Raw genomic sequence first — 11,996 nt, 5'->3', positions numbered from 1 at the left:
ATAATAATAATAATAATAATAATAATAATAATAATAATAATAAATATAATAATAATAATAATAATAATAATAATAATAATAATAATAATAATAATAATAATAATAATAATAAATATAATAATAATAATAATTATCAACATCATCATCCTGGATAGATGAATCTACATCAGTCGAACATCATCATAATCATCATCATATTATTATTATTATTATTATTATTATTATTATTATTATTATTATTATTATTATTATTATTATTAGTAGTAGTAGTAGTAGTAGTAGTATTACTATTATTATTATGAGATCAGTGTCGCGGCGCCTGTCGGGTAACTTAAAGGGAATGGAAACAATTAAAATCTGTAACTGGGTTGCTGACGGGATCGGAATAGAAACATGCAGTCGCTTGTGATTACACTACAAACTAGAACAGCCGTACTGTCGTTTTTCTGCACCCAACTTATTAATTACAAAAAAAAAAAAAAAAAAAAAAACACTTTACCTGGACGTCAGGATATTATTAGAAATGAATAAAAATATCACGACTAATAAGCACGTCAGAGAAAACAAAAACACCAGCGGTCCCTTCAGTTTCATGATGACGACGTGTTCTAAGCATTATGCGTATTGACGACGCTAAAGTTATCTTAACATGGGCTAACTAACGTATAGTCACTATTGTCTGTGTGACGTCAGTCACAATCGTTTGTATGGTGAATAAAGCAAATTATCACAATCAGTTCAGTTTCAGTTTTCTTTCTTCTTATTAATATTAACACGCATAATATACAGTGGCGGCGCCAGCGTCTGATATCTATGAAGTGGGTGGGGTCGAGGGCTAAGTGGGGGGAAATGTTATATTTTAGTGGGTGGGGAGGAATATTTTTCAATAGCAGATTGTATTATTATTAATCACAACACACGATAAAATGATTATAAAAATTTTACCAAAGCACCTACGATCATTGTCAGAAAGTGCACTTAATAATAATAATAATAATAATAATAATAATAATAATAATAATAATAATAATAATAATGATAATGATAATGATAATGATGATAATAATAATAATAATATACGAGTTCCATTTGCCGGCATTAAGAGGTACCTATTTTTTTTTAAAACGTAGGTGCATAGTCTGATGTATATTTTTCTATTGTTATATTTATATTATTTTTTTACTTTTGGATATATTTTTTTCTGCTTTGTAATACAAACATATTTAGCCCTTTGCTATTGTTTTGTAATATTGTTTTATACCGTAATAAATAAATAAATAAATAAAATAGGAATGCTTACTCGGGGTACTCTTCGAATAGGAAACTTTGCATGCGTTATAGATATTCTCAATTTTATAATCAAATGGGGGTAAAATTTGAAATCCATAAAAACTAAAACAGTAATTGTGAAACATTTTTAATATCAGAGTAGCATATCCTAAAATTTTCCAAAAACATTTCACTCTATTAAAATCATTGGATTGATTTGTTCGATGTAAACACGGAAGGTAGTCCACGAATGTCTAGAAGAATTATTTCCATTAGGGTCCTTCTGGTGGTAATTGGGCAGTACACCGGGAGACAATCCGCTACTCTTTTCCTAAGATTGTACTGCGTTCTTTATCGTGCACATGAGCCATAAATGTACACGGGACCAGCAGCTTATAAGTCTCATCCGAAAGCCCCCTAGCTGGAAAACGAGGCAGTGATGGGAATTGAACCGGGGACCTAGAGATCTCCACGGTTCAGCGCACGCACAGTGGCTAAAATCATGATAATACTTTGAGTGCCATTAAAGTCATAAATATTATTAGGCCTAGAAAGCGTGTGTGTTCAAGGACGAACTATTTCATCAGCCGTTTTTTAACGTTGCAAAGTTGAAAGTAGTTAAAATTTATTTTAGTTTGGTAGTTCGTTCTATGTTTTTGTGGCATGGTACTTTATTAACATTAGTTAATATTTACAAACCATTATTATTGTAGGCCTACTCTGTGTTCCCCATCCTTTGTAATCACTGGGCTATGTAGCGTACGGTATAAGGTGGATTATCCTTGCCATTTCAAATGGCAAGGATAATATCTTTAATATTTTATATAGAGATCTTGTTTCTGGTCTAAGTGCTCTCGAATGTGGCATTGTTATTGCCAAATCAACCTATAATGTGTTCTGTTATGCTGATGACCTCCTACTTCCAATAGAGTGACAGTTCTTCAAAAACTTATCGAACATACCAATGCTTATATATTGTATATTGTTGCCCATGGGCTTAGGTTTAACCCATTAAAAACCAAATGTTCAATTTTTGGTAAAAACACTAACAACTGAACCTTTATGGTATCTTAATGACTGCCTTCATAATAATACGAACGAAATTGAATATCTGGATGTAATTCTATCTGCAAAAAGTACTGGCATATGGCATGTTGAAAAAAAGAATTACAAAATTTCAAAGATCATTTTTCTCCCTTCAGGGTACATCTACAGTAGTTAAAACTTAAATTTGGAAAACTGTTATTGTACCTATCTTAATATTATGGCTCTCAATGTATTAATATTAATTCTGGTTGTATTCAGAAACTTGAAAAAATTCAAAGTAAACTCATCAAGACTTCATGGCATACCCAAATACTCCAGATCGTCTCCGCTGCTGTCGGCTCTTCGTTTGCCAAAGATCTGTGACATTATTAATATTTATCATCTTGACTTAATTTCACAGATTTTTAGAAGCGACTCTAAATCTCGAAAGTTTATTACTAAATTGTAACAGTTCTCAAATACACTGGTTGATAAAATAAAGAAAATCACTCTTTCCAATATGATTTTATTTAAAATGTTATTTGACAGTTGTTACCACAAAAAACTGAAATGTGACCTGAAGTACAATTTTAACGAAGATGGATTATCTGATAGTGTTAAGACAATTTTTCAGAAGTATCCGTTTTTAGAACGTAACGGCAGACACCTTGTATCAGTTTATTACTAAATTGTAACAGTTCACAAATACACTGGTTGATAAAATAAAGAAAATCACTCTTTCCAATATGATTTTATTTAAAATGTTATTTGACAGTTGTTACCACAAAAAACTGATAGGCCTAGTTGTTACCACAAAAAACTGAAATGTGACCTGAAGTACAATTTTAACGAAGATGGATTATCTGATAGTGTTAAGACAATTTTTCAGAAGTATCCGTTTTTAGAACGTAACGGCAGACACCTTGTATCACAACTTTTAAGAGTTAACTTTTAGTTTTTTCCCTTATCTTATAGACATTTTTATATAATTAATCGTTTAATTTGTATATATGCCATTTGTATTTTGATGTGTCTGTTTGATTTTGTGATGTTTTGAATGCATTTTATCTCTCCTTTTCGGAGGTTTTCTGAAATAAATTGAAATTTTGTCACACCATGTTAATATGCCCTTGACTTCAAGAAGCTACTATTTTTTATTATTAAGTTATTTAAAATCATATTCGTAACTTTCAAAAGAAGTTGAATTGCATTGATCTGTACAATACATTAAACAACCAGTCGTCTGTGAAATTACAATATTTATTCCATTCCATTTGCTTCAGTCACGTGGAAAGGAATCATCCACAACAAGCACCATTGCCTTGGCTTTCCCACCGCCGATCCAAAGTCATGCCGCTATATGAATGTCTCTCCACTTTGAAGGTGATATATAGAAAGTCATTCATATTCTTCCAACAGAACAAAGGAACAGCTGCTGTCCATGACGAAACTGTACCCTGGAGGTATAACAACGATTACAGTACGTACTAATCTACTACAAATAATATGGCCTAATTACTTCGTTTCCCTATGCTCCTTCCTTTCCCCTTCTCAATTCTTAACTTTTGCGTGCAATAGTCCGATCCGTCATTCAAACCGCACCGACGCCATGCAAACATCATCGTCATCATCAAAGAAAGCGTCACCCTCATCATTCACTAAGTTAGGGAAAAACCATAAAAAATAAAAATCGAAAATCATTAAGCATACTTTTCAGAATGCAAGAATTGATTGATTGATTGATTGATTGAATTTATTCGATGCTCAACATGCACAGACAATATTAAAAAAAAGAATTCATCCGTGTTGCTCTCATCACCCCCACCCTCCCTCTCTCCCCCTCTCTCTTTTCAGCATGATTAGGCCTGACGTCATCTGGGCGTGGTCTTAAGTTAGGATCACGGCAACTGTTTATGTTTGCGTACAGAAAAATGTTTCTTTTATCAGTGTTGCAGCATTGTCTATGGTGAGTATAGACTAGTCATTCTAAGATATGCCAATAAAAAATACAGTAGTATTGTGTTGGCCACATTTTGTAAAAATCCAAAAAATGGGTAGGTCGGTAGGAAAAGTTTTTCATTTTATTTTATTTATTTTTTTAACTAAAAATTGTTTCAAAATGTTCAAAACTTAAATGCCGACTATCAATTTCAATCATTTATGGGTCGGTCGGGCGTGGTCAACACAATTATTTTGTTTTTATTTGGCCTTAATTTTAATCTTGCTCTCTCTTTTCTAAAGATATTGTAATAGTTATTCAAATGATTTGTGGCATTTAGCAACATCACTGTATGGGTCGTGTACAGGAAAAGTTGTCATACTACAATGTTATCTCATTCTAAAGTATTTTTTTGGAGGTGGGTGTGTGTGGGGGGAGGGGGTATTTTCACATTATTAAATGCATTTTAACCCTTTTTTATTTCCCCAGCGGCCACTGTAATATAATGCCACTGACACAATATACAAAAAAAAAAAAAAAATATAAAAAAAAAAAAAAAAAAAAACATAATACAATGCCATATGCAATATTGAAAACAAGAAGACTACCTAAAAAAATCAATAAACATCATTAATTAATAAAGAAGATTACATTACAAAAGAAAAAAATATTAGTGAAATTTAAAATGATATAAGAGATTTAAAGAATAACCGTTTGTCGCCCTCTATTTTTTCATACTCGCGTTTGCGTTTTGTAGTCCAACTTTTATTTTGTGTTTATGCATTGTAAACATTTAGGCCTGAACATCCCTTGTTGTTTTACCATTAATCGATTTGTAAATTGAAAAATATGAAACAATTATATGACTCGTTTGATAATTCAATGGAAGAAGATGTAGTAGAATACAATTATTATGTATTAATTAGGAATAAAACAAAAATCAAACGTAAAGCACTAATGTCATTATATCTTTACACAGGATATTATAATTATTATGTGGAAATATGCTGTAAACACTACGAAATATATAATTATATGAAAGAAAAATAATGAGTGGTTTCTATACACATTTTAAAAAACATCAATCTCCTTCACTCCCACCACTGGCTCTCGTTTTATGTTTTTCATATGCATTCTAGCCTAGAATGCATATGGTCATTCAAAGTAACATTTAAAGTAACTAAATTTTCTATTACATTATTCTAGATTATTTATCATCAATCTATTATTTTGTATAAGGTTTGCCAAACGTAAATGTAATTTCTTGTTTATTGTACTTTTTGCTTTTACAAGACCAATAAAAATTCTGTATTCTGTAAATTAAAGAGGGGCTTCGAAATCGAGATGGGTTTCATCTCGAGATTAAGCCCACTGGGCTTCGATTTGAGGTTTTACGGTATACCATCGTTGATGGGGATATGTTTTATTCCACTTCCGAACAGTATGACGAAGGTCCGGTTCAAATTCTGAGGAGGTCCAATTAGGTTTGTTTATTAACTTATTTCGTATTACATAATCGTTATGTTGATGGAGATCAGATTCGAACTCCACTGAGCCCCTTCCAACAGTATGTCGGAGGTCTCGGGTTCAAATTGCAAAAGGGTACAACTTGATATGTTTAACATACTTCATATCATGCCATCGTTGGGATATGTTTCGAATGCTACTGGATCCAACTTAGTTTGTTCGACTTATTTTGGGGAGTTTTTATTGCTTAGTGTGGTAAAAAAATGTCCTTTTAGATGATAGCAGCTCTTCGGCAATGGGGAGCTGAACGGGTAACCCTCGTTAAATATGGTTAAAATAATAAAATAAATAAATAAATAAATAAAAAGCATTGTTATATCGATAGTGGGGATATGTTTCAAATCCCAGTGGACCCCATCCGTTAGAGTTTCCGAACAGTACTGTATTCCGGAGGTCTCAGGTTCAATGTGATTCTCTTCTTATTTCGTATTATATCATCATTACGTTGATGGAGTATGCATGGCTCCAATTCTACCCCAAAGATCAATTGGTCAGAGCATCAGAATGGTAGGCCTATGTCGGAGGCCCCGGATTCAAATCTCAAAGTTGACCAATTTGATGTTCCTCTTAATTTCTATTATATCATCGGTACGTCGATGGTGGAAATATGGTTCTAATCGTACGTCGTCGGTGGGCCTTGAATTCGAGTGGGGAGGAATATAACGATTTTTTAAACTCTGTTTTGTATGAATCTGTACATGTAGGCATATCACCTTTCCTATCATAACGTTAAAATACTTAAATCTTACCTAGGTACCAAAAGAGTTTCTTTCCATCTGCCATCCGGGCCCTCAATACAATTCAATAGCACTGTTTCTCTGATATTTCTCTCTTTAGTGCTATTTCTTCTGTTGCATTGTACTTGGTTGTATGTGAAAAAGAGCCACAGTAATTTCTATGTAATGTGATGTGAGCGTTGCAAATGACAATAAATTGAATTGAATTGAATTAGAGGCACACCTTTTTAAGTTTTCAGGATATATGCCTAGAGCAGAGTGTTCAAGATCAATGTAGAAGCTAATTGTCGAAATTTGTATTCATTTTGTATGCGATATTATATGTGGCCTTGTGCAGGAGGGGCGAGGGATGGTACCGGTAACTACCGTACGGTAGTTAACATTTGTTGGATCGTTTTTGGCTATGGGATTCCAAGGTCCAATCAGCGGTTTGCTAATTTACAAATTTGTATGATAACTTTGTAGGAAACAAATGGAGTGAGGAAAATCAAATTGAACTTCTTTGGGATTTGAAACTGGACGCTCGTCATACTGTTCGGAAGCTCTAACCGATGGGGTCCATTTGGATTCGAAATATCCCTCTATCCATCTACAAAATGGGAAAGTAAATTAGACTCTTTCAGTATTTGAACCCGATCCTTCCGACATACCATGTTGATGGTCTTGCAGTCTGGGGCCCAGTAAATTATTAGTACCATATCCCCATCGTAGGACATACTGTAAAATTATATAATTCGAAATACGAGAAATATCAAATGGACGTCTTCTTGATTTGGACCCGATATCCTCCAATCCTACATAGTCAGGGCAATACATTAGTAAGACTGGATCCATCCCATCGACGTAAAATTGATATAATGCAAAACAGGCAAACATCAAATTCGATCCCCTGAGGAGAAGTTATAAAAAATCTATAAAATATAACATGGATCGCGTTTTATTACGAAGTGCGATAGAGTTTATCACAATGTGCGACAGCTCATTATATTACAAAGTGTGACAGAAATTTATTACAAAGTGCGACAACTCAGTTATTACAAAATGTGACTGACTTCATTACAAAGTGCGACACACTTTATTACCAAAGTGCGAAAGTTACTACAAAGTCCGAGGATTATAAAAAAGTGCGACGCAACATACGTTTTTAAATATTTGTTTTTAGCATAGGCCTACTATACATGTATTTGTCACACAAGCGTTTTAAAAATTTCTTTGTTTTATTACAAATAAAAGTGTCCTTTTCTAACATAAATGAATTCAAACTCAAATCGCGTCTCAAAAGTCACATTTATTTAAGAAGAGCTAAAGCACTTTGAGACTTAATTGTAATTCGCGCTATATAAAAACTGAATGTTATTCTATAGGCCTAAATATTTATTTAACTCTATGGCACACCAATGGTATACCGTACAGGATTTAATGCAATGATTAGATTAAGTGCAATGTTTACAACAGAAACACAGACAATGTGACAAGCCACTACTGTTGGCACAATATCATTGTATTACTTGAAAGATGCAATTGTTAAAATGCAGATAAAATTTACATCTAAATACATCAAAATACTGTATGTCAAAATTATTTGCTACTTATGATTTCAAATTAATTTCGACTGCAACTGAAATTTAGATAAAGTTAATTAGGAATTGAACTAAGTTTTATGTAAATTCTAAATGTAGTAAATATCAGTTTGAACAGTACATTATTTTTTTCAAACAAAATTAATAAACTGAAATGTAATGCCAAATTAAAAATACAAACCTGCAACAGATTCAAAGGCAAACATTAAACTAAATGTATACAAAAGGGTACTGCATATAATCCTAAAAGAATCTTTATATTAAAATAAATACAATCAATACCACTAGTTGGGAGTTGTGATAGAAACACATCTTTTTACAATACTTATTTGGACTTCAATTAATTAAATTGAGAGTTCTATCTCCTTCCCAAGATTTCATTATACAGTACCAACATAAAAAAAAAATCATAATTCTAACCACTGCTGTGTAAAATAGGTTTATAATTAATTCATCTACATCAAACTGTTTCCTGAAACATACACAAGTTACTTCTTCCAATATAATTAATTATCAATGAATTGATTGAAAATGAATTCTGAATTTCCTTATTGACTATTACAGTCAAAATGCAATATTTCATTTTATTCTTCTTAACGTGTTCCTTCTTTCGATATTCCACAATTTCTTTCCATTTGTTTCTGTTCAAGGCAGGATGATTTGTTATAGTGCTGTCTCTTATACACATCTGTACCGGTAACTACCGTACGGTAGTTAACATTTGTTGGATCGTTTTTGGCTATGGGATTCCAAGGTCCAATCAGCGGTTTGCTAATTTACAAATTTGTATGATTTAGCTAAGCGTAGGCCCTGTCTCTTATACACATCTAGATGTGTAAAAGAGACAGAGTTTATGATTCTATAGATCATAATGGCTGATCGGACATTGTGACGTCATCATATTGCCATCTGAATTCAATAAAACTGAATTTTGTTTATGACGTCGTTTTTGAAAATACGCATTTGAGCGTATCTCACTTATCCTTGATCGATCGTCTCCAAACTTTGAGTACGTTTTAGCTGAGACAATTCTCTTTCATATATGTGACTTTTTTTTACATTTTGATGACATCATCATGGTCAAAATAAATGTTTTTTCTGACCTCCCTCATCTTTCTTTCCTCAAAACTTTCATGACCCCATATCATATTAATTCGTCATTTCTGAATCATATTTAGTAATCATAAACTTCAGGTCAAGGTTGAATGTTACGTACCTTAATTTTTTGTGTGCGCGTCATAACGTGCGCGTACGCGTGCATCAAAATTTACTGTCTCTTATACACATCTAGATGTGTATAAGAGACAGCTCTGATATTTCTCTCTTTAGTGCTACTTCGTCTGTTGCATTGTACTTGGTTGTATGTGAAAAAGAGCCACAGTAATTTCTATGTAATGTGATGTGAGCGTTGCAAATGACAATAAATTGAATTGAATTGAATTAGAGGCACAACCTTTTGAGTTTTCAGGATATATGCCTAGAGCAGAGTGTTCAAGATCAATGTAGAAGCTAATTGTCGAAATTTGTATTCATTTTGTATACGATATTATATGTGGCCTTGTGCAGGAGGGACGAGGGATTGGTACCGTTAACTACCGTACGGTACTTAACATTTGTTGGATCGTTTTTGGCTATGGGATTCCAAGGTCCAATCAGCGGTTTGCTAATTTACAAATTTGTATGATAACTTTGTAGGAAACAAATGGAGTGAGGAAAATCAAATTGAACTTCTTTGGGATTTGAAACTGGACGCTCGTCATACTGTTCGGAAGCTCTAACCGATGGGGTCCATTTGGATTCGAAATATCCCTCTATCCATCTACAAAATGGGAAAGTAAATTAGACTCTTTCAGTATTTGAACTCGATCCTTCCGACATACCATGTTGATGGTCTTGCAGTCTGGGGCCCAGTAAATTATTAGTAGCATATCCCCATCGTAGGACATACTGTAAAATTATATAATCCGAAATACGAGAAATATCAAATTGGACGTCTTCTTGATTTGGACCCGATATCCTCCAATCATACATAGTCAGGGCAATACAGTAGTAAGACAGGATCCATCACATCGACGTAAAATTGATATAATGCGAAACAGGCAAACATCAAATTCGATCCCCTGAGGAGAAGTTATAAAAAACCTGTAAAATATAACATGGATCGCGTTTTATTACGAAGTGCGATAGAGTATCACAAAGTGCGACAGCTCATTATATTACAAAGTGTGACAGAAATTTATTACAAGGTGCGACAACTCAGTTATTACAAAATGTGACTGACTTTATTACAAAGTGCGAAACACTTTATTACAAAAGTGCGAAAGTTATTACAAAGTCCGAGGATTATAACAAAGTGCGACGCAACATACGTTTTTAAATACCGTATTTGTTTTTAGCATAGGCCTACTATACATGTATTTGTCACACAAGCGTTTTTAAAATTTCTTTGTTTTATTACATAAAAATTGTCCTTTTCTAACATAAATGAATTCAAACTCAAATCGCGTCACATTTATTTAAGAAGAGCTAAAGCACTTTGAGACTTAATTGTAATTCGCGCTATATAAAAACTGAATGTTATTCTATAGGCCTAAATATTTATTAAACTTTATGGCACACCAATGGTATACCGTACAGGTTTTAATGCAATGATTAGATTAAGTGCAATGTTTACAACAGAAACACAGACAATGTGACAAGCCACTACTGTTGGCACAATATCATTGTATTACTTGAAAGATGCAATTGTTAAAATGCAGATACAATTTACATCTAAATACATCAAAATGCTGTATGTCAAAATTATTTGCTACTATTCTAATACTTATGATTTCAAATTGATTTCGACTGCAACTGAAATTTAGATAATGTTGATTAGGAATGAACTAGGTTTATTTAAATTCTAAATGTAGTATATATCAGTTTAAACAGTACATCATTTTATTCAAACAAAATTAATAAACTGAAATGTAATGCCAAATTAAAAATACAAACCTGCAACAGATTCAAAGGCAAACATTAAACAAAATGAGTTAACTAAATGTATACAAAAGGGTACTGCATATAATCCTAAAAAGAATCTTATATTAAAATAAATACAATCAATACCACTTGTTGGGTGTTGTGATAGAAGCACATCTTTTTAAAATACTTATTTGGATTTCAATTAATTAAATTGAGAATTCTATCTTCTTCCCAAGATTTCATTACACAGTACCAACATTTAAAAAAAATCATAATTCTAACCACTGCTGTGTAAAATAGGTTTATAATTAATTCATCTACAGCAAACTGTTTCCTGAAACATACACAAGTTACTTCTTCCAATATAATTATCAATGAATTGATTGAAAACAAATTCTGAATGTCCTTATTGATTATTACAGTCAGAACACAAATTTCATTTCATTCTTTTTCTTCTTAAAGTGTTCCGTCTATCGACATTACGCTTTCCACAATTTGTTTCCATTTGTTTCTGTTCAAGGCAGGATGATTTGTTATAGTGTTATTTCATTTCATTATAACATAACATATAACATAGTATATAACATATTCTTCATATTTTAATGCCAAATTTCAAATGTTTTTGATAATACCACCTGATAAACTACAACTCAACAAACAGGCAGGTGCAGGTCGACATGGAACCTACAGTACCTGATACAACATTATCATGAGGAAAATTGCACTACAGGGTTGTTAGGCCACTTGGTATAAAAGATAAAAGATGCAGGTTCTAAGGATAGGATATAGGATTCTAAGATGGATAAAAAAAGACAACTGACAATTAATTTTACTTAAAAATACAACAATGCTTAAATATAAATATACATTTAATACATTAAGAATAGGATATTCGATTCCAAGATGGATCTAAAAAGACACTGTAAATTAATTTTACGTAAAAAATATACAGTT

The 11,996-nt window shown here is 32.4% G+C and overlaps 1 protein-coding gene across 1 annotated transcript in view; it reads right to left on the bottom strand.

Moving 5' to 3' along the window:
- The window catches only part of LOC117119415, an 8,749-nt gene extending 8,110 nt beyond the window's left edge, over positions 1-639 (bottom strand). Inside the window, exon 1 of the mRNA XM_033264236.1 lies at positions 500-639. Within this exon, the coding sequence (XP_033120127.1) occupies positions 500-594 (95 nt within the window). The 5' untranslated portion in view covers positions 595-639. The remainder of the gene's footprint in view (positions 1-499) is intronic.
- Between the last annotated feature and the right edge of the window lie 11,357 nt (positions 640-11,996).

Source organism: Anneissia japonica, unplaced genomic scaffold (genome assembly GCF_011630105.1).
Source record: "Anneissia japonica isolate Jap-2015-1 unplaced genomic scaffold, ASM1163010v1 scaffold3293_len478364_cov160, whole genome shotgun sequence".
NCBI lineage: Eukaryota > Metazoa > Echinodermata > Crinoidea > Comatulida > Comatulidae > Anneissia > Anneissia japonica.
The sequence above is the reverse complement of the archived record's forward strand: the minus strand, read 5'-3'. Positions and strand labels throughout refer to the sequence as shown.